The sequence below is a fragment of the Hibiscus syriacus genome, unplaced genomic scaffold (genome assembly GCF_006381635.1).
Source record: "Hibiscus syriacus cultivar Baekdansim isolate YM2019G1 unplaced genomic scaffold, ASM638163v2 tig00002655_pilon, whole genome shotgun sequence".
NCBI lineage: Eukaryota > Viridiplantae > Streptophyta > Magnoliopsida > Malvales > Malvaceae > Hibiscus > Hibiscus syriacus.
In genome coordinates, this window is record NW_024061938.1 from 186,529 (window position 1) to 213,450 (window position 26,922).

General features: G+C 36.1%; 2 protein-coding genes, 1 long non-coding RNA gene and 2 pseudogenes across 3 annotated transcripts; 1 reads left to right on the forward strand and 4 right to left on the reverse strand.

Moving 5' to 3' along the window:
* The first annotated feature begins 843 nt into the window (after nt 1-843).
* On the forward strand, nt 844-4,317 carry LOC120148228 (annotated as a pseudogene).
* A 317-nt stretch (nt 4,318-4,634) lies between these two features.
* LOC120148258 lies at nt 4,635-15,323 on the reverse strand (annotated as a pseudogene).
* Nucleotides 15,324-18,482: 3,159 nt separating this feature from the next.
* LOC120148294 (E3 ubiquitin-protein ligase RMA3-like) lies at nt 18,483-19,792 on the reverse strand. The gene is made up of 2 exons (XM_039161457.1): nt 19,703-19,792; nt 18,483-19,230 (listed from the first exon to the last, which is right to left on the reverse strand). Exon 2 carries the CDS (start codon nt 19,227-19,229, stop codon nt 18,498-18,500), a length of 732 nt encoding a protein of 243 aa, XP_039017388.1. The 5' UTR covers nt 19,230; nt 19,703-19,792; the 3' UTR covers nt 18,483-18,497.
* A 3,359-nt stretch (nt 19,793-23,151) lies between these two features.
* Nucleotides 23,152-25,348, reverse strand: LOC120148300. The gene is made up of 4 exons (XR_005518358.1): nt 25,193-25,348; nt 24,045-25,104; nt 23,401-23,971; nt 23,152-23,308 (listed from the first exon to the last, which is right to left on the reverse strand). It is a non-coding gene; the product is annotated as an uncharacterized LOC120148300 (long non-coding RNA).
* Nucleotides 25,349-25,453: 105 nt separating this feature from the next.
* On the reverse strand, nt 25,454-26,353 carry LOC120147856 (disease resistance protein RUN1-like). Its single transcript, XM_039161127.1, has 2 exons — nt 25,586-26,353; nt 25,454-25,498 (listed from the first exon to the last, which is right to left on the reverse strand). The coding sequence occupies exons 1-2, from the start codon at nt 26,132-26,134 to the stop codon at nt 25,454-25,456; spliced, it is 594 nt and encodes a 197-aa protein (XP_039017058.1). The 5' UTR covers nt 26,135-26,353.
* Between the last annotated feature and the right edge of the window lie 569 nt (nt 26,354-26,922).

A 26,922-nucleotide genomic window follows, 5' to 3' on the forward strand; every position in this document is an offset into this window, starting at 1 on the left:
AATTTTGGGAAAAAATTGGGGTGTGACATCAAAACTCAGAATCATTTTGGTTGCTGAAAAAACCTGATAGTTGATAATGGCGGACCATCTCTTCCAACGATTCGTATATATCCGCTGGAGCTTTGGGAACCGTTGGAGGCGGATCAAACCAATACCAAGCTCTGTTTCAGCCCTTTCTGTACAACTCAGGTTGCGAGTCGGATAATGACTCAGATCAGTTAACTGAGCGAGCATTGGAACGCTGGAATACTAGCATTATGTAATTTCAATTGAAAAGCCTGAACACAACAGTCTCACAGCTTGAGCTGTAAATTTTACTATTATCAAACTCCATTGGTTTCCATTTTCAGTTTCTGAGTATTTATTTAATTGCAATGGGTGACAAAATCTACGGTTTCTGTCCTGCTTTTTCCATTTAAGAATATATTGATTGGCAGAATTGGAGAAATATTAAAAAAAAATCAAATTAAGATTTCTATTTATATTTGATATTGTACCAGAATTGGTGAATTTCTATATTTGGGATGTGTTTACAAACTCTTTTATTTATTTATTTATTTATTTTGATTGTAATTACTTGTTATATAGAAGAATTTATTTTATTATATTTTTTGAAAAGAGGTTAAAAGAAGCAATTTTTTATTATAAAATTTCAAGCTCACCGAATTTTTTAAAATCTGTTAGTTTTTTTTTTGGCTAAAAAAGAGATCTGATATAACTGTCAATGTGGGTTCTCCAAGATTCAGTTGCTCTGTCTTTTTCTTCCATTGATCATCTCTTTCCTTCTTCCTTTTTGTTCGTGTCTTAAATAGAACTGCAAAAATTGGACATTTAATAACAATAAAACTTTGGATCATTGTGTTTTCCTTGTTTTAATCTGAAACCAAAAGCAAATTCTGTATAGTTTGAGAGAGGGTTGAAGATATAAAGATCATAATTTGTTTGATTTTATGTCAATGTGATGTAAGATAAGTTAGTCTAGGTTGTGTGTTACATTAGTTGTTTTATAAGATTGGTATAACTTTTTTATTAAGACAGGAAAATCTTGTCTTATTTTTGAGGAGGAAGATCAAACATTGTTGATTTCTTGTGTTTCTATCACTCAGCATTAGTTGTAGTTTAAGAGAGATGCACTATAGTTTTTATAGAATTTTGAGTGTTTAAAAATGGTGGAAAGTGTGGAGGATGCTAAAGAAATGAGATCAGTGGCATCAACGCCAACATGGTCTACTGCTACTGTGTTGACAGTCTTTGTTGCAGTTTCTTTGATCGTGGAGCGCTCGATTCATCTCTTAACCAATGTGAGTATCGCGTTTTTGGTTTCCGATCTTCGGTTTCTTTATCATGGAAGGATAACATCTGATGTGCTATACTTTATTTTTGTTGTTTCAGTGGTTAACGATAATTGAGAGAAAACCTCTGCTTAAAGCTTTGGATAAGATGAAAGAAGGTCTAGTTCCTTAAATTTTCACCTAATGAGGCGTGTGAAATGTTGTTTTCTGATTCAGTTTTTGAGTGCCATACTTGTATTACCATCTCTTCATTGTCTTTTGGACATGTTTCTTCAGAGTTAATGCTGCTAGGATTCATGTCGCTCCTTCTAGTAGCAACATCGAGGGCAATATCGAATATCTGCATTCCGTAAAGGTTCTATACCGGTGCCTTCACACCATGTTCCATGTCTGAGATCGTTGAAGAAGATGAAAATGGTTCCTCCGAGAAGCTTCACGTTTCGGCTTCCGATTTTCACTCTTTTCCTAGAATTTTGAGAGACATGAACACCATTACCTGTAAAGAGGCATGCAGCTAATCCATTTCCCCACAGATTCCTGCTATTGCAGGCTGGTCTACACGATCATCCGTTAAAATATTCTGTTCTGCAGGGTCATGAGCCATTTGTTTCGCATGAAGGTCTCGAGCAGTTGCATCGCTTCATATTCCTAATGGCAATCACACATCTAGCTTACAGTTGCTTAACGATGTTACTTGCGATTGTGAAGGTTGTTCTTTTCATTGATATAAAGTAAGGAAAAGGCACTAACAGTTCTATGTTGCTACTATTTGCTCACTTTTCAATAACTATTTCGGTAGATTCATAGATCGAGGGCATGGGAGGAGGAAGCTCATATGGACCAACATGGACTTTTAACTGGTAAGTTCAAATTCAAACAGTTTGATGCCTCAATACATGCGATTATTTGTTATCAAACTCATGCAAAAGACATTTCGAAAACTTTCAAGACATTACAATGATGATTATAGCTTATTTTCTGCAGCACAAGCTAGAGAATCGTTAATGCGAAGACAAACACCTTTTGTTGTACACCACAAAGCAAGCCCCTTAGCGAATAAAGTTGTGATCTGGTTGGTAGGTACAGAACATTTCTTCTTGCTGCGTTTACTGCAAGAGTTGACTCATAGATTTGTGATGCATTTGTATGTTCGTTGGACTTACAGATATGTTACTTCCGGCAATTCGGGTGGTCAGTCGTTCGTGCTGATTATCTGACTCTTCGCAAGTGGTTCATCATGGTACGTGTTGTTTATAGTCTTGTTCATTGAAGTTTTCTCATGTAAGTTTATGCCTTTTGTGTTTTGAATTCATGCCAGAATCACAACCTGTCGCCAAAGTACGATTTTCACGATTATATGGTTCAATCTATGGAGGAAGAATTTCAAATGATAGTTGGTATTAGGCAAGTAATGTATCCATAAAAGAGTCTTCTGATTATTTTTAGTCAAGTTGTTAATGAAGACCGTGATTGCTCCAACATCTTTCATCTGTTGTTATCTTTCTCTATATCGACCGATTTACAGGGCCATATATTTCCGTTCTCGGGTGTTGTCGTCGGGTTAACAGTTGAGTTGATTTTAGCATTGCAGATTGCTAACTACCTGTTCATTTAATTTCCTGCAGCGCTCCGCATTGGGGGTTTGTTGTAGTCTTCAAGCTATGTAATGTGACAGGTAGTGTACATGTCAACTAAGCCATTTTCTGCGGCTTGTTTAAAGTGCAGAGGACTATGTAGGAATGAATCTCGTCGCCTGACGATGTGTGCTCGTATTACAGGTTCTAATCTTTATTTCTAGATAGCTATCATTCCCATTACTGTAGGTCTCTTGCCCTTTTCTTTTCAGGTATTAATCTTTAATATCTTCTGGTTTTTTATGTTTTTAACTTCATATGCAGCTTGTTCTTCTTGTGGGAGCCAAGTTGCAGCATATCATGTCAACGTTGACACTGAAGAGTGCCGGGATAACCAGCTACTGTTCCGGAACAACGCTGAGGACTCGTGACGAACTTTTCTGGTTTAAGAAGCCAGAATGGTTGTTGTCGCTTATCCATTTCATTCTATTCCAGGTTGTTGTTTAAAGCAATGCAGTCAAGTACAAGATTTTTACATTTCAGACTCCATTGCCTGCCAAGTTATTACACTTCCATTTTGTCCGACTAATGTTCTTGTTCGCTTCTCCGCAGAACTTGTTCGAACTAGCTTCATTTTTTTGGTACTGGGTACTTTCTCTCCCCCAACTGGATCTGTCATATGATAGAATGAACCATTCTCCATTGATATCTGTCGCTATATTTCTGTGACATCGGTCGAATGTTTCTTGTAATTTCACATAATGAAAAGCCTTCAGAATAGAACATGAAATATAAACGTAAGAATCAAAATAGCCGAAGGCAGGTAGGATCTTACCTTCTGTTGATATCTTTGCAGTGGAAGTTTGGCTACAATTCATGTTTCCTCCATAACCATACGTTTGTTTACTGTCAATTTATTTTGGGGTATGTATACGGCTTTGATAGTCTCGATGTCATCGTGAAAATTTCGGCGATATCGGTCCTTAAGTTATTATTCGTACCTTGTAGGTTTGCTGGGCAGTTTATGTGTAGCTACATCACTCTGCCCCTGAATGCTCTAGTCACTCAGGTATTATGTTTGTTCATTGACATCTCTATTACTGTAATTCATAGTGTTTTGTTGATTCTGTCTCTTTAATCTCATTCACAACTCTTGTTTCAGATGGGAACAAACTTTAAGGCGGCTCTAATTCCGGCTGGGGTAAGGGAGACGATCAGTGGATAGGGAAAGGAGGCAAGGAGAAGAAGCAGGAGGAGAAGGAGAAGGAGAAGGTGTTTCGTTAATGATCCAGCCATCCAAACCGACACAAGCAGAGTATCATCAGCCGACGACAATAATCACCGGTCGGTTGAGATTCATGGATCCCGTGGTAGTACATCCAATGAGATAGAGATGCAAGCAGCAGTTAGTGCTACACCCAGACGGACCTTCGGCAGTTTCTAAAGAAACTCCAAGTTTCTTCGGGTTGAAGAAGACGGATTCGTAGATTCACAGATTGTAATATGTACGTTGTAGCACGGATTTGTAACATCAATCTAGATACCAAATATCGTTGCAGACAAGTACATAAAGAAGACTCGGAATGTTATCTAGTTCACGATTTACCGATCATGACAAAATCACTTCTACACATTAATTCCGAACAATATAATAGCAAACCATTTTTCATGAGCTTTGCTTTACTACCTTCAGCCATAAATGTTCCATACAACAGGACTAAACAACGATGCAAAAATTGTCCAGTCGTTGGTTTGAGCTTACATATTGCTCACACCGAAATCTTATGGCAATGGCTATCAAATATATACAAACTTCTAAAAGATTTATATAAGGAGAAACCAAAAGTTGAACTGACAATGAGAACGAGATTTAAGAACACTATAATATATTAAAGATTCATGGATTCAAAAGTCTCTGCGTGTCATTTCGGTCGTTTAGCGTTTCCACGAGAAGGAGAGGTGCGAATTGGGCTGTCCCTTGGTGCTCCTCCGAATCCTGGCAGAACGAAAGAATCAGGGTATCAATCGACATCTCCACCACAGCAAAGAAGAGAGTTGCAACAACATAACCAAGAGCCCAGCAAACCTGTAAAAACATTATGTCGGCAGCATTTTCTCATTATCAATATGATTATAGAGCTTAATATGTTCATATCTCGCCTATGAAACGAATTAGAAGAACAGCGATTAGGTAACATACCATCACGGGAAACAATGGGGAGGATAATTTGTTATGACCGGAACTATACTTGTGAGTATCCAACACAAGGAAACCAAAAACAGCGCTCGATAGGCTGACAAACAACTTTCCGAGAAATAGGATAACATCTCCAATCACATTCACCCTCTCTATCCGAAGAATGTTATTCATGATCAATTCGGTTGCAGTTGCAGAAGACCTACAGAAGCTTTCCCCTGTTATGGCAATCTGCAAGAACAATAAGTTTATAATTTAAGAAAAAGTTCAGACTCGAAACAAAACAAAAAATAAATGTACTAACAGCAACCTGGTGAGTAGTCCTATTAGAATGTATTCAAAATGTTATAAAAACGAGTTGCATAAGAAGGTTCGATAGAGAGCCAGCTTTTGTTTTACTTGTCGTTTTACTTCTAGTATGCAAGTAAATAACTAGTGTTAGAGCATGAACAACATCCTATGTTGCTTCAGATATTCATTTTTCTTGGAAGCACTTGCTTTCATACAATTTTCGGGTTTTTTTTTTCAAAACTGGTTCTGGAAGATTACCATTATATAAGCGTTTCGGTTTACTGATTTGATTGTCCACTCGACACATCCCAGGCATCCCTTTGAAGTATGATACCCAATCTTTCCGAGCCAACTATCAGGTGTGGTGCCAGAAACTTTGAGTTTCCGACGAAATGACTCAAGAATGAAACGGATTGATTCCACGAAATGTTGTGGAATTCGGGTTAATTTCCACCAATAATAACAAATCCACCTTGAAAACTATTATTTAGGTGACTAGTATGAAAACGATTGTACTAAAAATCACCCCAAAGTAGATTCCTAGGAAAGAGGAGGGGTCACAATGGTCCCTCTTAAAACCCACTTTCCTTAGACAGAACTACCAAGACAAGTAATTTTAATAGAACAATAATTAACAACAACTATACCCGACAATAGCTATTAAATAGACATAAAGAGAACACCAAAATTTAACGAGGTTAGGCCAAAATTATACCTACCTCCTTGAACACTACTAAAATAATATTTCACTAGTAGAGGAAATATTACAAAGAGAGAAAGAGTACAAATAGCCTTTAATAGTGAAGAAGGCTTATATTTGTGGGATGCTTAACTAAGGAGGAGGATGACTATTTATAACAAAAGAATTTTCCCTCCTCCTTATACACAACCAATGTGGGACTTTGCCAAAAAACCAACAAATCTCCACCTTGGCAAATTCCACACACATCTCTTAAAAATTCAATCTTCAGAGTGTCTACAAATTCATCTTTCAATTTGTAACAATATTGATCAAGTCTAATCAATGTTTAAACTTGACCACAGTTACCACTTTTGTCAACATATCAGCAGAATTCTCAGTGGTCCGAATCTTCTGGATTATGACTCCGCCTTCTTCTAGAATCTCTCGTACAAAGTGATATCGAACATCGATGTGCTTCGTCATTGCATGGTAAACCTGGTTCTTTGCTAAATGAATAGCACTCTGACTATCACAATGCAATTTGATGTGCTTTTGTTCCATTCCTAATTCACCAAGCAACCCTTGAAGCCAAATTGCCTCCTTCACAGCCTCTGTAATTGCCATATACTCTGCCTCTGTAGTAGACAAAGCCACTGTTGACAGTAAGGTGGACTTTCAACTGACTGGTGCCTTTGCAAAAGTAAACACATAACCAGTAGTTGATCGACGCTTGTCCAAATCACCTGCATAGTCTGAATCACAATACCCAACTACACACTGACCATCTTGTTTGTCCTGCTGAAAGACCAAACCAACATCTACGGTGTTCAGAATATACCGCAGAATCCATTTCACAGCTTGCCAATGCTCCTTTCCAGGATCATGCATATACCTGCTCACAACCCCAACTGCCTGTGAAATATCGGGTCTCGTACGCACCACTGCATACATCAAGCTACCAACATCACTTGCATATGGAACCTTTGACATGTATTCCCGTTCTACATCATCCTTAGGTGACATGGATGCACCGAGCTTGAAATGAGGAGCAAGAGGTGTACTAACTGGTTTTGACTTCTCATTCATGCCAAAATGTTTTAGTACCTTCCTCAGATATTCTTTCTGAGACAAACAAAGCCTCCCCAATTTCTTATCCCTTGATATCTCCATGCCTAGAATCTTCTTTGCTTCACCAAGATCCTTCATCTCAAACTCCCTGTTCAATTGAGTCTTTAGTTTCGCAATTTCTGTCTGACTCCTGGAAGCTATCAGCATATCATCAACATAAAGAAGAAGATATATATAGGATCCATCTTGTAGCTTGCGTAAATACACACAATGATCATATTTGCTTCTTGTGTACTTCTGCCCTATCATAAACTTGTCAAATCGCTTGTACCACTGCCTTGGAGATTGCTTCAATCCGTATAGCGATTTTTCTAATTTGCACACCATCTCTTCTTTTTCAGCAACTTTGAATCCATCTGGCTGTGTCATGTAGATTTTCTCATCCAAGTCTCCATGTAAAAATACAGTTTTACATCCATCTAAACTAGTTTCAAATCCAACTGTGCTACCAAAGCCAACAAAATTCTGATGGAGGAATGTTTTACAACTGGAGAAAATACTTCATTATAATCAACTCCCTCCGTTTGAGCGTAGCCTTTAGCCACCAATCTTGCTTTGTAGCGGATGTTATTCTTGTCAGGAAATCCATCTTTCTTTGCATATACTCACTTGCACCCAATTATCTTCTTTCCCTTCGGAAGACTAGCTAGTTTCCACGTCTGATTCTTTTGAAGGGATTGTATTTCTTCATTCATGGCGATCCTCCACTTTTTATGTTCTGAACTTTGGACTGCTTTATTAAAAGTGGCAGGAACGTCATCAATTGCAATTGGTGATGCAAAAGAGACCATATCAGCATAACGAGCAGGTTGTCTAATGGTTCTCTTTCCCTTTCTGAGTGCAATTGATTCATGTTGCTGTGGAGGTTCTTGGGTCTGAACCTCTTCTTCATCTGACTCTTCTTCTACCATAGGAGAGTCAACATCAATTTCTTTACTGGCTGTGTCAATTCTGCTTCCTTCAAACTCCACCTGTTTGGGAGTTCCATCTGTCTGTTCCAATTTTTCTGAAGTCACCTTTCTCAACATGGTAGATTCATCAAAGGTAACATCTCTGCTAAAGATTATTTTCTTTGTTTCTGGACACCAAAGACGATAGCCTTTCACACCAGAGGTGATCCCCATAAAGATCGCCTTCTTTGCTCTTGAGTCCAGCTTTGACTCCTTAACATGGTAGTATGCAGTGGAACCAAACACATGTAAGGCATCATAATCTGTAGCAGGTACTCCAAACCATTTCTTTAATGGTGTTTTACCACCAATAGCAGTCGATGGTAAGCGGTTGATAAGGAGACAAGTATAGACCAAAGCCTCAGCCCAAAATTCTTTGCTTAACCCAGCATTAGACAACATACACCGAACCTTCTCCACTAATGTTCGATTCATACGCTCTGCTACCCCATTCTGTTGTGGTGTACTTTTGACAGTGACAAACATAGACCAAAGCCTCAGCCCAAAATTCTTTGCCTAACCCAACATTAGACAACATACACCGAACCTTCTCCACTAATGTTCGATTCATACGCTCTGCCACCCCATTCTGTTGTGTACTTATGACAGTGAAGTGCCTGACAATACCTTTTTCTTCACAGACTTTCAGAAATGGATCATTTTTGTACTCTCCACCATTGTCTGTACGGAGACGTTTGATTTTTCTGCCTGTTTGAGTCTCTACCATCTTTTTTCCATTTAAGGAAAAATCCTAGCACCTCATCCTTTGTCTTCATTGTATACACCCAAACTCTCCGGGAAAAATCATCAACAAAGGTGACATAATAGTGTGTTCCTCCCAATGAAGTTGTCTTGGAAGGCCCCCATACATCTGAATGAACATAATCCAAAATACCTTTAGTATCATGGATTGCTATTCCAAATTTCACCCTCGTCTTCTTCCCTTTGATGCAATGCTCACAAAAAGCTAATTTGCAAGCCCGAGCACCCTTCAATAATCCTTGATCTATCAACAATTTCAAGGATTTTTCACCAACATGCCCCAAGCGCATATGCCATAACCTGGTTGCTTCTGACTCCTGTTCATCAGTAAAAGCTGCCACTGCTGCTGTCCCAACAATTGTACTACCCAGAAAGTAATACACATTGTTTCTTTTTCGGAATCCCTTCATTATCACCAATGCACCAGAGATAATCCTCATAATCCAATCTTTTGCCCTCACTTCTAAACCTTTTGACTCTAAGGTTCCCACAGAGATGAGATTTCTCATTAAATCTGGTACATAATGGATACCTGTTAAGGTTCTGATTGATCCATCCTGATTCCTCAAGCGAATTGAACCAATCCCAAGTGTGTCAAGAGGGGAATTATTTGTTGTGTAGATAATTCCACCTTTTAGTTCTTTAAAATCAAAGAACCATTCTCTATTGGGGGTCATATGGTAGCTACAAGCTGAATCTAACAACCATGAACTGGAATAGCTGGTTGATGGCGTAGCAGCGAATGCGAAATCTGAATCTGCATCATCATACTCGACCACATTTGATTCTGAGACAGCCTTTCCCCTTTCAGGTTTGCCTTTGTTCTTTAGCCTGGGACATTCTTTCTTCTAGTGCCCTTTTTCTCGATAAAAGGTACATTCATCTTTGCTCAATCTGGACTTTGACTTCGATCTCACTCTTCTTCCTTTATTCTGACTCTTCGAACGACCTCTAACAACAAGAGCTTCTGCTTCGACACTTGTATTTTCTTGTTTGTCTTTCTTTCTCGATTCATAACTATACAAGGCAGCAGTTACTTCACTGAGAGACACATCAACTTTCCCATGGAGTAGAGTAGTTTCAATATACTCAAACTCATCAGGAAGTGATCCCATCAATATCAGAGCCAGATCTTCATCTTCAAAAGTCACGTTCATATTCATCAGATCAGTCACCAGCTGATTAAAGCTAGTAATGTGATCATTCATAGTGGTACTTGGTACATAGTTGAAGCGGAACAATCTTTTTTTCATGTAGAGCTTGTTCTGACCACTTTTCTTCAAAAATTTCTCCGCCAGTGCATTCCACAATTTACTTGCAGAAGTTTCCTTAGAAAATGCATACTTCTACTCTCTAGAAAGACACGATCGAATAGTACCACATGCCAATCTATTGATCCTCTTTCATCGAATAGTACCACATGCCAATCTATTGATCCTCTTTCATTCTTTCTCCTCAACATCATCTGGGTTCTCTCCTTCAATAGCAATGTCTAGACCCTGCTGAAATAGGACATCTAGAACCTCACTTTGCCACATGCCGAAATGACCGGTGCCATAAAAAATCTCCACTGTAAATCTAACATTTGTCACAACTGCTGACGACGATGTGGATGTTTTTGTTGCGTCTGTCATTTCTGCTACAAATTCTATTTAATAGCTGTCAAATTATATCAAGAAATTTTTTCTTATGTGGAAGATCAGCCTAAGCCACAACCACACAGCATACTAAAATAAACCAAGAGCTCTGATACCAATTGTTGTGGAATTCGGGTTAATTTCCACCAATAATAACAAATCCACCTTGAAAACTATTATCTAGGTGACTAATGCGAAAACGATTGTACTAAAAATCACCCCAAAGTAGATTCACAGGAAAGAGTAGGGGTCACAATGATCCCTCTTAAAACCCACTTTCCTTAGACAGAACTACCAAGACAAGTAATTTGAATAGGACAATAATTAACAACTATACCCGACAATAGCTATTAAATAGACATAAAGAGAACACCAAAATTTAACGAAGTTAGGCCAAAATTATACCTACCTCCTCGAACACTACTAAAATAATATTTCACTAGTAGAGGAAATATTACAAGAGAAAAAGAGTACAAATAGCCTTTAATAGTGAAGAAGGCTTATATTTGTGGGATGCTTGACTAAGGAGGAGGATGACTCTATTTATAACAAAAGAATTTCTCATCCTCCTTATACACAACCAATATGAGACTTTGCTAAAAAACCAACACGAAAGACACAATCAATGAGCCAAGAGCCACAGACCCAAGGTTGTATCTTACAAGCCGCTTCATAGAGGCAAAAACAGGAAGAATTGGGATCTCTGGCTACAAGATTGAACCACAAAAATAATCAGGAAAAGAATAAATCATTTGAAATAAATTCCTTTAAAAATTAAGAGAGAGAAATTATTACGTAACGTGATGTGCATACCCATAAACCTATTCTTTACTTCATTACTAAACGACTTACAAATATATACTAAGTAATTGATATGTTAATTCGACATATACATGGTAAATTAGTTCGACGTATGTTACTTTGAAATATACATGGTAAATTAGTTTGACATATACTCGAAGCATGGTAAATTTAGTTGTTTGTTTCCCCACAGAAACATGTACCCTTCTAAAACGATAACGTAGCTTAGTAACTTACCGATGTTTCACCACGAGTCCAATAGTAAGAGGCAACAGAACCGGAAATCACAGTGGAAGAACATGCTATAAAAAAATTTGTAGCCCAATAACAACCAAACAGGTGGAAGAAGATTGCAACAGCAATATGAGGGGTGTAATGGATGCTATAACCACAACAATGATCGCAGTTCACCTTTTTCGAGACAAGATCATAAGCACAGCAGTTGGTATTACAGTTATTCTGGACAACCTGCCCTGAACTGAACAGATGGAGGGCAGCTGATATCCAGAACATGTAAAAGATTGCAAGAATCAAATATGGTATGATTGGAAAAATTATCAGTGCTTCCTATAACCTTTGCAGCAACCTGTGTACAGTCAGAAGCATAATATAACTTTTTAGTTCTTTCGAGTTTATCAAAAATAAAATTAAAACTGGAAGTCTTGAAAGACTATTCTAAGTCGCACTAGCTGATGCTAACGCAGATCGTCTTAAGTGGTTGAATTATTTGAATGTTCCTAGATACTGAAAGCACTACATATGGTAATTAGAACACACTTGCCTTGAGGACTGATGTTCCCATTAGGATGCGTCGAATGATTGCAATTGATGTGAGGAGAGACAGAACCATAACAAATGTCATAAGAATCGCAACAGAACGTAGATGATTTAGTTCCTGAAAGAAGCAAAAGTTCAGAAGAATGTAATAAAAACAATATACCCCCAGTATAACAAAAGCGTCCCAAGGAAGACAAAAGCAATAACCCACTCGTCCAAACACACGTATGTACGGATCGTGATCACCAATGATAGGGGAGACGGCATCGTTCCCAATCCATCCAGCTAAAAGCAAGAAGAAAAGATAAATTTATCATTGTATTGAAAATAGTAGTCCATATATTAAAAACCCATAGACAAAATTTATGGCATGCAGTAAAGACAACAAGAAGGTAAGAGGTACATTTCTAACCTTTTAAGTAGTAAAACATCGTAACCATTATTATGAGAATGTTAAAGAGGGCAACTGTGATCCAAGGCATAGCAACGACGAAATGGCGAATCATTAACAGCCATAATATTGCAAGAAATAGTGGCAATATCCCACCGCAAACTATCAATACAGGCCATGACTTTCATATATCAGCCATGTAACGCTGCAAATACATCAGATAACTTTAAGTTCTAGATTAAAATTTCACAAAGTTGATAATGGAACTTTTTGAAAGGCAAGAAGTTGATATATCCAACATAATTAAGATACATCCTTTATAAGCAAAAAAGGTGTGGCAGGAAAGTTGCTCAACCTTTAAGACAGATGACCGAGAATCAGTAAAACTGTGAATAGATTTATCTATCACAATATCTTCACTGATATCCACTCCACCCATCTGTTTCCAGTGCCGCAAAGATGCGTTTGAAGCACGAGCAATAAATTGGCAACCCCAGTAAACTGAAAAAGCATGCATAATAATTCTTGAGATGGTAAAAGAAAACATGTGTATGCTTTGATAATAAATATTAAACCTTCAAACAATCATTTCCAGTTTACCTACCATTCACACTCGGAAATATAACCAGGTAACATGGACCCTGAAGTTGGAGAGAAGCATTTCTCATTTCTGGTGTAAGAAGTTCATAATAATCGTAATTTCTATCAATCCAATCATCCATTGGGATGTGGATATCCCCCTCTGGCTCTGGATAATCACAGACCCAACTTAGTGAATCTTCTAACGGAGTAGGGCAATCCAACAAGCATATACTCCGAGCATTAGACAATTCGAAGTGGCTGTCCTTCACACCACTTTGATAAACCTGATTCGGATTCACCAATATTTGAGTTCCAACTGATGAAGGCCAGGATGACTGGATGAGCATGCTTGTCACCACATACATTCCCTTTGTAGTCTAGCCCGTATGTAAGCCTGATATCGCCATCCAACATAGGAAATATCAAAATAAAAAAGAGAGAATAGAACAAGTTGAATGAAAGCGGACTAGTTCAAACTGAATTAAGCTACAATACATAAATGAAACCTCTAACCTAAGTGAAACTTGGGGAATAATCCCAATAGTTAGTCAGACAGCGAGCCTGAGCTTCTAATAAACGGAAGCACTTGATCTTTTGCTTATAACTCTTGTTGGTAATACTCAATCTCACATAGTATTGGAAATACTATTGGGAATGGGTATTTATGGTTTGGTTTTCCCACTTCCTTGTTGAGTGAAAGAGAACAAGGGGGCCTCTTGTGCACCGTCGTCCGTCTCGGCTCGTGGTCGTGCTCGTAGTAATACGTGATTTCTCTTTGAAAAAAATAAATGGAAATATGTGAAAGATTTCAACTGATATTTATAGGCTGCTGAGGACTGTTTAAATTTAAATGATAACAGCTGGTTTATGAGAGTTATCAGAAATTAAACAGTTTTTCCTAAATTAAATAAAAAACCTTAGTTTCTAAGACAGTGGTTATACCACGACACGGTTTACGAATCTGTTCCTTTTAATTACTGTTTATATTTATAGTCAGTGCTAACGGTGTAGTTTTGCAGTTCATATATTCAACAACTCTAACCTAATTGAGAAAGCAATTCCCAATGATGTGTCATCCATTTTCTATTATTTTCCTCAATTTTCTTAGCAACCAACCAACAAGTGAAAATACTTATTAAGCAAAGAAATGCTGCTTAACAAAATGGAAGACACCCATTAGAGTTATAAAAATAAACTAAAACAAGGAATCTGATTCATGCGATAAACAAAACATACCATAAAAAAGGACCCCAAAGAATACGATCTCTACCAAAATAAAAAGTTCCCATTTTGGGATTCAACGAGAATATGAAGTGTGTAAATGATGTAGGGGATCCGAGACAGATGATGCTGAGCTGTCAGATTGTACCTTGATGGTGGTGAGATACCATGAGTTGGCAAATCAGCACAAAGACGGGAATTGATTGTGACATGTTCCTCATTGAGGTCGTTTTGAGTGTGTTTCAGTCTTTTGGCCATAACTTTGACTACAGGTGTCAGAATCGCGCATAAGACCCCAATCCGGAAAGCTCTTTTCGACGCGCACGCTCTCCACATGAGCTACGCTCCATGTGGCCTTTTTTCAATCTTAAATTCTGCCATTTTCACCTCCGAATCATTAGATTTATATATTTTTTACTATTTATGGTAATATTTCGATTGTCAATTAGGAAGTCAATTTAAATCTGATTTAGGCTGGATTTTTTAGAGATTGCTTATTTTATTTCGAATTTCAATTTAGAGTGATTTTCGGGATTTTGCTATTTTTGGCAAAATTCGAATAAAGACGATTTTTTGGCTATAACAGTCTGGCTTGTGGACTGATTTTAGGATGATTGACTTTTATAATATTTTATTAAACCCTAGCGACTTTTTCTCTGGTTTTTGGGCGAATTTTCTCTTGTGAATCATCTGTTGGAGCTAGCCTGTAAGATAATCATTATTCTGTCTGACGTCAGTAAATCTTCATTAAAAGAAACCAGAGGAAAAAAATGAAAAAAGAATACCTCAATGGGTTTCCTTGGTTAAACCCAAAGCTAGAGTTAACGATCATAGCAACCCAAAATGCTATAAAAATGACAAGAAATGCAACATCCCTACATTTCCTGTTGTGCCTAATGATCCCTTCATTTGCTGTAGTTCCATCACTTGACGGATACCTCTCTAGTACTGCTCTCAAAGGACCCCTCATTATTCTGAACTTAGAATTAAACAAGAGTTCTAAGAATGTGTAAAGGAAGAAAATTTACAGAGGGGGAGAGAGAGGTGGGAGCTTTTGGGGGAAGTGGAGTGGAGTAGAAGCTGAGGAAGTGTTAAAAAGGCAGAGAAGAAAGGGTTTTTTATTTTCATTCTAAGAAAGAGATTTGTCTTAAGAAATCCATGTTCAGTTTTGGCTTGGATTTTCAGCTGGGAATTGTCTTGGCTTGGGAAGCCATTGTTTAACTTAATGCAATGCACATGCTTGATTAAAAGATGAAGGTATTAGATTTTAATATTATATTTGAAGTTGAGTCTAATCAAATTTTTAAATGAGAGTTAAATCCTTCTAATGTTATATTTTTTGTTTATAAATTTTAAATCTTAATTAAAAAGCATCAAATTTGATGTTATTTGGCTTAGTATTCACCCGACCCTACGAACCCGCACCCCTTCGTCTCTCTATTCGGGGCTCTAAATCTCTCTCTCCCAATCTCCCGACTCAGATCAATTCCCCAAGAGCCTTCGTTTTCTCTCCAGAAACTATTTCTCTTTCATTTATCTATCCTCTCCCACTCCCACTGCTTCACCGTTTCCATTTTTCCTTTGGTAATATAATAGGCTTCTGGAAGTGCTTATCTTAGCTAAGGAGTCGCCCGCGATTCGTTAAAGCATCGAACACCTTGGTAAAATACCTGTTTCTCTTTGCTTCACTATATTTTTTTTATTTTTCATTGTTTATTTGTAGTGTTAAATAAAGTCATCGGAGGGAAAAAGGATAAACATAGGTTGAAATTCAGCTGAAAGATGGATCGGAAGTTAGGCTCATCGCTTCATGTTTACCACATTTAATCTACTTTTACAATGTTGATTCAAATTTCGCATGGATTCTGTTTAGCTTATTGATATATTACTTATAGGACCAAAAGTTTAGGGACTATATTGCAAGTTACAAAAGTTGGATGACCAAAATACAAACACCCTAAAAGTTTAGAGACTATTTTTATAATTTACCCTAAATTTTAAATTGATTTGGACAATTTTATTTCTTTACCTTATAGGAGTAATAAAAATTAGTATTTGCACTTTTGTATAGTTTTTCCATCAATTTTTATTTTAAGCAATAGTCACATTATGAATTTATTGAGTGATCACGATAATAAAAGAGAATATTATCTTCTTTAAAGACGTGTTTAAATGATTATATTTATAGAATGTGTGAACGTTATTAGAAACTAATAAAGACTTTGAACATTGATATATTAAGGATACTGTCATATTATAAACCATTTAAGAGTTTTGGTTTCGAAGGCTAATGACATTTATCGTTTCCTCATCTTCGTCTATTTCATCATCCTTCATGCTCTGCAAAAGGCGCTCTACTTCTTTGCCATTTCTGACGTATGCCTTCAAGAGTGCATGATACATTTCTCTATTCGCAGGAACCTTGATTCTCAACAATTTTACAAAAGCTTCTGCATCTTCGACTTCTCCGTTCTCGCCTAGCCAACTCAAAATGCTCGAAATTACACTTTGTTTTGGCCTCCATAGTTGATTTTCAGCCTCTATAGCAAGAGCTTCCTTAAAGCACTCAAAAGCCTTCTCCATATTGTTCTTATTCACGTATCCAGTTGCGATGATAGACCAACAGTTCGGGATTTCAGTCTTCCTTCTTTCGATTATCTTTAACATTTAATTTATTCCAAATAAGCATTTAACGTACCAAATAAACATAAAATAAGTAATTGTAAAGTACGTAGATGTTTCGTGAGAGCATGCATGACTTGATGAGTTAAGAAAAAGAATGATCAGTCTGACAAATGACAGATGATACTATGACCGACTATAATATTATCACAATGGAAATCAAATTTGTAGACTTTCATGTGAGAAAAGGTAGCTTCCAACTTCCATTTTTCATACTAATTTCAATATATATATATATATATATATATAGAGATAGTGTCAGATTCAAAAATTCGAATTCCAAAATAGATACGTGCCCACCCTGAGTCCTACATGCATCCGACAGTGTATATAAACTACGGTAGGCGAACGTGAAAGTCCATTTTTAGACTAATTTCATTTACCGGAAGTAATAAAATACTCTTTGTTTCCTGTTGAAGGGGTCAACTCAACTGCTCTTTCTATGGGGAATGGAGTTTGTGCTTAGTTTCTTAAAAGTTAGGCGGATCAACTTTTTGGGTATTTCTTTCCTTTACTTAACCTTACCATATAAAGAATAATGAAGTGAGTTTTAATTGGGTGAAAAGGGGACACCAACCACCTCAATAGATAAAGGTCAAAAGAGAACAACCCTTCAACCATTAAAGTTTTTATAATCAAAGGCTTTGATTCAAGCCATTTTAGGCTGGGAATCTATATACCAAAACCATACCTACTAATTAATAATCGATTAAATTTATTTATAATAATTTAACACAAAACGTGTAATGAATTTTAACATTATAATTATTTAATATGTAAAACGTGTTAAACGCTTATGAGTGATCTCAATAACAAAAGAAAACATACTCTCCTTAGATAATTCGAATTAAAACATTATTATTTATACGATAACATGATAATAACCATCACAAGTCTACAAATAAATACTAAGAAAACCGTAAGGTGTAATGAATTCCATACCAAAATTGTTCAGTGAATAATTACTTATATGTATCTTACCTGTAAGGGATATTTAGTACATATTATAATTTTTAAATTAAAGAGAAAACAAGACTTTTATATGATAGGGTAACGTCCCTTCAAAAATTATATTACTATGCACGTACATATATTGACAATTATTTATACGTCCAACAAATATCATATTTATTTAGCTAATAAATAATTTTGAAATAAATAATGTTAAGTATATTTTTATTTTTTAAATTATAATAACATCAAATCATCCAACAAGTAACATGTAAATCGGATATACAAACTAATATATATATACACACAACTACTTCATAGATTTTTTTATTAATATGAGGTAAATACAAGATAATATATGTTTTAAGATAACTACTCCATAGAATTCGGATGTAGAAAAAATGAGTAATAAAATCATAGGATCTAAGCCTGCAGATTTCAAGTTCTTAAAAAATTATAGTACTATGTACATATATTTCAGAGAGAAACCTTACACAAGTGGGTTCCTGACAAATTTTCCAACAATAACTTATCTTCTTCTTCATTTTGGCAACTGTACAAGCTAAAATCCACTACTTCTCAAAACAAGAGAAGGCAAAGAATGATGCAACAGAAAAGAAACATGGACACTCTACCAAGAGATTTGTCTACCTGAATCTCTTGCCTTCTCATACTAAGATTATTGTTCCTTAGAGAAGGGTACGAAGCTTGGTTAGGATATGCAAACATACTCGTGTTCGAGCTCCCGAACATCCTAGCATACACCATTTCTCCCAACATCGTAATCATCGGATGGAACAAATTCGTCATCGCAATACCACCGAGGTCGGATGATGGCAAGGTTGCATATCCTCCGTGAGGGTGAGGGAAGTATTGCTGGTTACGAAACAATGACGAAGCGGCCGTAATGTTCGACGTAGGAGACGGCCTTTGGGGAATGGCCATGTCTGAATAGGGATTCTTGCGTTGAGACTGTGAAGATGTGCCGTGACCGTAGAGGGGAATCAATGAACCGGAAGAGATGCTCGCCTTGCAGACGGGACAGTTCTTCGGTTGCCGGTGGTCGGCATCGAGGGAAGAGGTTCGGATGTGAAGCCACTTGTAAATGCAGGGCCAGCAGTACAAGTGACCACAAAGGGTGACTACTGGATCTTTTGCCGAATCAAAGCAAATGCTGCAATCAAAGCAGCTGGAATCCATTTCAAGGTCTGTCGTTGGTTCTGATATCGAATTCCATTTGTGCTTGAGTGAAGTATCTCCATCAGGCCCAAAGTCTGATTCTTGCACAATCAAGTTTGGTTCCATAGCCATTCTGCAAGGTGTAAACAGTTTAGAACCGATCTCAAAACACAAAGACAGAGGATCATTAGAAATACAGAGAAACCATGAGAAAGGAGGTGATCGTATCACTAACTGTAAATACATGGATTTCTTATTTTTAACTCCAGAATATCAAATAGCAATATGATTTATCATTACCATACTTTTATTTTAATGAAGTTTACATATTTTCATTTTGAAATAGCTAGGAAAACAATGTAACGAACACCAATATTCACAGCTATAATTAACCAAATCGCTATCCTCTTTATTCCCATTTCTTCTCTCTTCCTCCTCTTTCAAGAAGAAAATTATCTCTAAAATACTGAATAAATTCAAGAACCAAGAACCCAAATTGAAAATAAAAAACCTCTCCTTTATCATTGTATACACAGATGAACATGATCAAAGAAATTCACCCCAAAAAGGGGAAAATGATAGAACTTGATGGAGATAGAACTCACCGGTAAAGAGGAAGCTGAAACAGAGCAAAATGAAAACTGGGTTTTAACTCTTTGATAAAAAAAGTTGGATTTCCAAGCTTATATTTTTAAGGATTTTTAATGGGGGAAAGTATTTATAGAGGCAAAGTAGGGAAACGTGGCCTTTTTTGTTTTAAATAATTTCAAATATTTTACGATAAACACTTAATTATTCTGTTGTAATTATTAGTACTCGAATTTATGATTTTTAGAAACAATAATGATTCTTTTAATTATTAAGATAAGTTGGTTCGTGCTATGAATTATATTTTTTTAATTTTTAAGAAATAGACACTGCTTTATAATCACTTTTAGTATAATAAAAATTATAAAATTGATGCATATGTTTATAATTATATTTTTATGTAATTATTAAGATAATAATTATATTTTTATGCAATTAAATTATGGTGTTTAAATACACTCTTAATGAAACATTAGTTTTATGAAAAGTTGAAATTTAAAAAAGAATAATATTTTAAATTTGAGTATAATTTTTTAGGGTAAAGTACACAAATGGTCCATCGACTATAGGATGTTGATTTATTAAGCCTTTTGACTATTAAAAGATACAAAATGATACTCTGACTATAAATTGTTACTTTGTTAAGTCTCTCAACTATTAAAAGTTATAAAATGGTCACATGGCTATTCATTATGTTCTAAACTTATCATTTTCTTTAAAAAAAATTGGCGGTTGTCTAAGTTGGATGTTAACATGATGACTGAGATATGACAGTCATTTGATATTCGGGGATCAGAATTTATCCTAACGTCCAACTCAGAATACCATCAAATTTTGAACGAAAAATGACGAATTTGGAACATAATGAATAGTTGGGTGACCATTTTGTAATTTTTAATAGTCGAGGGACTCAACAAAGCAACAATGTATAATCAGAGGACCATTTTATAACTTTTAATAGTTGAGGGACTTAATAAGGTAATACCCTATAGTCGGGGACCATTTTTGTACTTTACCCTTTTTATTAAGATTTGGTTAGTACAAAGTAATATTTGTTTTAAATACTTTCGATCATTTGACAATAAATACTCAACCACCCATGCTACAATTATTGGTGCTTGAACTCGAGATCTCTGAAAATAACAACTATTCTTTTAATCAGTGAAATAATTTGATTCGTGCTTAAATTTTAATGTAATTATTTATGAATTCTCTCTATATTTATTATAATCGAATTTATCAATTAAATATTTGGGTGAGACCATGGTATGGATTTAATGTGCCAAAGAAGTTATCAAACCATTCTACTTGAAAATTCTACCATTTCTACATCTCCCCAACGAGTCCAAGAAAAAATTAAAGAAACTCTACACCTTTTACTTTGATTGCTTTATTACAATAAAAAAGAAAAAAATCGAAGCAGTGAAATAAAATATTCATAAAATGAACATCTAGAAGAATGTGACAACCCCATAAAATAAAATAAAAGCCCTATTCTTTTCACCTTAGGTTAACGTTGAATATCTTCATGGATTAATGTTGTGATCTGCTGACTAGACGACGATATCCAAAAATTAAATTCCATAAATTCAAATGTTTTCCCTGAAGCAATCTCGAGTTACAAGAGAATACGTGTAGATGGATAGGAAAGCCATGTGAGCTGCACATGGCAAAGTTGAATATTAATTCAGCTTATATTAACATTATTGTAAAATCTTAAAAATTAAAATTTACATGTGCTAAGATAAAAATTTAAATAATAATTTTAATGATAAAATATTATATATTCTCTGAGTTATTCTGGATTCGGACAATATTATATATTTATTCAAGTAAAAATAGAACATATATTATAATGAAATGATATTTTAATCGCATTACAATATTAAAATTAAGTTCATAGACTATTTTAAAGACACAAGTTCCAGTGTTTTTTTTTTTTGTAATATTTTAGTTAAAAATATTACATTTAATACTTGATTTTGATGACTGAAAGTTGGCGGTGTCGCCTTGGTTAGGACGCGGAAATTTCGTAGATCGTAAGTTGAACGAGACAAGGTTTAGATATTCTCAGGAATCTTGGAAACTTCGTGTTTAATCTTTTCTCCTTAATTCAAATGAATGAATTAAGGATGAACATATGATTTTACGTTAGTAACGATTTCGAAAATGTAAAATTAATTTTTTTTATTGAAAATTTATAGAAAGAAGTTAAAATATGGTACTTTTAAATTGGGTAAATTACACAATTTTTCATTGAATTTTACTATTTTTCTTATTTAACTCACCGTACATTCAATTTTTTTAATTTGCTCACTGAATTTTACATATTAAATCATTTTGCTTACTTTGTCGTTATCTCTCTAACGTTGTGATGATGTGTCATTTTTTATTATTTAATATAAAATAATTGAAAATATAAAGGGTAAATTACACTGTTCCTCATTGAACTTTACTCTTAGTCCCCTATATTGCTCACCCAATTATAAAATAAAAATAGAAGTTTACCGGATGCCACCGTCAACTGCCGTAGATGGTGGTCGTTCATTCCAAATTTCATGGGTCGCTTCGCCTTGACACCTTGAGTATGAATCCAACCTCCATTTTATCGAAAATTGCTCTGAAATCCACGAATTGAAGATTGAAAGTGAGGAAGCCGAAGCATTTCAATCAATATTCACGGATTTTGAGACATTTTCCGGTGAAACAACCATCAGATTCAAACTCAAAGGGTAAAGACGAACCGGCCTATGAATTTTGAGACCGAACGATCACCATCAACGATGGTAGAGGGTGGCTGGAATGAAAAATAACGTAGTGGCCGCTGGTGGTAAACGATCACCTTATTTGCAAAGTAGAGAGACAATGGGGGAAAAAAGAGGATTCGAAACGACGTCATTTTGATGTATATTTGAGTTTTTCAAAACAACGTCATTTTGATGCTTGTGCCATGTCATAACATTGTTAAAAAGTTAACGGTTGGGTGAGCAAAATGATTCAATCTGTAAAGTTCAGTGAGCAAATTAGAAAAATTGAAAATACAATGAGTAAAATAAGAGAGAGAGTAAAGTTTAGTGAAGAATTAGGTAATTTACCCTTTTAAGTTTTTCAAAAGCGACTACCCTCACCTGTACCTCAATTTATCTCAGCAAATAATCATTAAGAGGCTATCTTGAACGAGGTGATATGCAGTTGTTGAAAGGATATTTTAAATTTTCTTTTTGGCTGTTCTCCCGGTTCCAAAGCTTTGTCCTGATTTATTCGGACCGGTCTGCGCCGTGCACCTAACTTTGGTAGGTGAGTCTCCCAACAAAGATTGCATGCATACATAAGGACTCAAACCTAAGACCTTGTTTAAATAATATCAAGGTTGCTTATCACTTGAACGAAGCCGTTAACAACGAGATTTTAGATTTAACAAACATTAAATACGCTCTACTTATCAGTTGATATAAATTCCCTTAATATAACTAATGCTCAATCAATGTGTTAACGGAATTATTACATAAAAGATCTAAAGTGGGAAGATGGATTAAGCAAGTGATTGGCGGTCTTCTATGTATGCTTGACAGTAGTAACAAAAACTTGGTTTGTTCCACCCATCACCTGCCTTGTCATTCAACCTGCAAATCAATGCACACATATATACACCAAATTAGCCTAACGAAATACAACAAAACCACATATACAAAATGAAATAAATAAAACACTCCACCATTTTCTCTTGATTGTCTTTCCAGGGGAACCAGCATCAAAATTTGAAGAACTTGGTCTGCTTTCGTCCGTCTCTTCCAAATCTTTTTCGTCCACCATCCGAACCCCACATTTCTTCACTTTGGAATGACTACCCCAGATTTTGAATAAAATCTCAATTTCAAAACTTTCCTTTGCTGTATCTGTGCTGGATCCAGAAATCTCAGTTCCATCACATTCTGATTCCACTTCCAGTATGGAAGACAAAATGTTACAAGGTAAATAATGTAGCCAAAGGTGGTCCTCGGTCAACCACGTTGATTCCCCGTCTAAATGAAAGTAAACAAGTGCAGCTAGTCGGGAGCAATTTCTACCATGGATAACAAATCTATAGGAAATGTGCATTGTACTCCGAGGTTCGGTTTTGAAGTCGGAGAAGAAAACACAGCAGACAGAAATCGACTGTCATTCAGAATATTGAGAGGCAATGGGATCTTTATCGTTTGACTCCAAGAGTGATGGCTAAACCATTGTGGGATTTCACTGCCCGGTATCATCATGTCGAAAGGTTGTGTTCTTCCATTTGCAGATACCTGCAAACAAAACACCATTTGTTCAAAAGTTCAAACTACTACCATAAAACACCATAGGAGCAAATAAAATTACCTTAAGGCGCCTTTTCAGCATTTCTACTGCATTGTTATAATCTGCCAATTTGAAGCAGTTAAAAGCACAAATAAATTCATTAACACTTGAACTTGTTGCATCTACTTCCAACGAAGCACAAGCGCTTATAAATAATTTTCTGCCTGCTGGAAGGTCAGGCAACGATTTAAGTCTCCTGCAGTCGGTCAGTAATAGATGAGAAAGCTTGGAAGTCGACTCAGAGTTGTAGGTAGGGTGATGAAATTGTTATCTGAAAGACACAGAACTTCCAACGAGGACATGCTGCAAATATCATCAGGAATATCTCCATCATAAAGATTGCAGTCACTTAAGTTTAGCCCTTTCAAAGTACTCAAACCTGACAAAAGAGCAGGAAGCCGAGTCATAGAATTCCGGCAATGTATTTGCGTTGTCCCCAAAATAAAAGGCCAATGTGATCGTACTCGAGATGGTGGCCCCTTGCATCCTTGTATAGAAGGAAACTTCAGATTTTTCATATGAAAAATTAAGGATGGTGGTGATTGTATGGCAGTTTCACTTAAGTTGAGAATCTCCAATGAATTTATCTGGTGCAAATTGTCTGGCAAGTTTTCGAGTCTAGAGCAGCCCGAGAGACTAAGAAATTTGAGGAATTCACACCCTCCTATGCTGCTTGGGAGACTCTCAAGCTTACTGCAATCATCCAGAGTTAGAAACTCAAGACTCTTGAGATTTCCAAGTGAAGAGGGAAGTTCTTTAATAGCAGTCCCATCTAAACAAAGCTCTTAAAACATTCCATTTCCCCCACAATCTCTGGAATCCTTCCAATCTTTGAACAACCTGAAAGTATCAATGTTTCAAGAGATTCCTTTCCAATTTTGGTTGGGAAACTCCTAAGATTTTTGCAGTTTCTTAAATTCAAAAGTTTAAGTCTCCTTAGAAACTTGATGCTTGGATGAAAATATGCAATTCCAGTACCTTCCAAAACCAAAGTTTCAAGGTTTGGGGCCATACTGAAGTTTGGCATTTTCATAAGGTTTTCTGAGCCTCTGAGGTTGACCAATTTTAGCTTATGTAAAGGCTGTCGAACAAAACAGTACAAAAACAAAGATATGAAATGTCACTACCTATGTTATCTTAGTCAAATTATTGAATAAATTAATTCTTACCGAGTTTGGCTTCCACAACTTCTCAATGCGGCTATAAGGCAGAAGAACCGCAACCAGGTTTTCTGGTTGAAAGCTTGGAGGGAAGGATTTGAAAGGATATCGATGCCATCCCAAAAGCCTTAACTCGTTACTAAGATACTTGAAACCACGAAAATTCAGGTTCGGGGCATTGATGACCCTGATAACCAAGCGAATTAAAATACGAATGATCTTCACAATATACAGAGTAATCAATTACATATACATAGATTTGTGAAATTGTTACCCTGTATAATCAATGACTACACCTTGAACAGCTTCCGTAGCCTGGTAATCAAAGTAATAATCCATAATTAACAAAGAAAAATTTACTAACTGCAAAATGGACATCTTAAAATAAGTACCAATGCATGCAGTGTTTTTGGTTAGCACATCATAAGCATCCTCCCCCTCCCACAATCTACTACGTTTTCCAGATTCATCAGAAGATTCTTGGCGAACAATTTTCCTTCCCATCTCTTGAAGTAAGTCATGCATTGACAATTTGTTGTGTTCATCGATCGTTATCATCAATATCTTGATGAGAACATCTATTCCGATATCCAGGAAAAAGCCACAACCGTTGAGAATTTTAGTTACCATGACTTTGTCATCTCCTTTGAAGAAGCATGCAATATCTAAAATTATGTTCTTCTCTGATTCCGCTAAACCATCAAAGCTTATCTGAAGTCTGTCAATTATTTCCTTGTTACTCTCTTTTAAGTCTCTCTCTATAGCACTTCTCCATTGAGATGCATTCGATCTACCAAAGAGAAAAGAACCCAAAACTTCTAGAGCTAATAGAAGGCCATTGGCATATTCCACTACGCGCTTGGAAAGCTCAACGAAATCCTTTGCAGGTGTGTCATTTCTGAAAGCTTTTAGACTGAAAAGGCGAAATGCTTCCATAGCATTCAATTTCATAGGCCTGTACACATCGTCACTCCGTAGATTTGCAGCAGATGCTCATCTCTTGTTGTTATGATGATTCTGCTTCCTATACCAAACCAAGCACGCTTTCCGATCAAACATCGCAAGTGTTGTATGTTTATCCGCATTATCAATAACAATAAGAACCATTTTACGAGATAACATTAAAATTATGATGTCGTTCCCAACATGAACGTTAAAATAGTTGAAGATTTCTTCAGGAAAAATCTGGGAAAGAAGTTGTTTCTGCAAACAAACAAGTCCATGTTTCTCTGCAACTTCACGAACATCGGCCAAGAAGATTTTACCTTCGAAATGACTTGAAATTTTGGTATAAACAAGTCTTGCGAGAGTTGTTTTTCCTAACCCGCCCATGACACAAATCCCTATAATGCGAACATGATCATCATCTTCATCCCCAACTTCTATTCTGCAATAAAGCTCTTCCAAACGTGATTGAATTCCAATCATGTCATTAGGAGCACTTGCAAATGTTTGACATAATTTTGTTGATACCCTTTTAACGATGTGTCTGATAAAATTTGATTCATGCCTTCAAATCCAAAACAAAGTAAAGAAATAGCTTAGTGAATACTATGAATATTCAAAACCAAAGACACAATCTTTAGCCAACAGGTTCATTGATTTAAAACCATTTTTTGATGCTTCAAATTTAAATTTAATGTGGTTACCTGTTATCCAAGTGTCATCCCTTGATGTTAGCCACTTGAGTTAAAGCAGATCGCCACCTTCGTGTCTTCTCTTTGTTGTCCTTGAAGTTT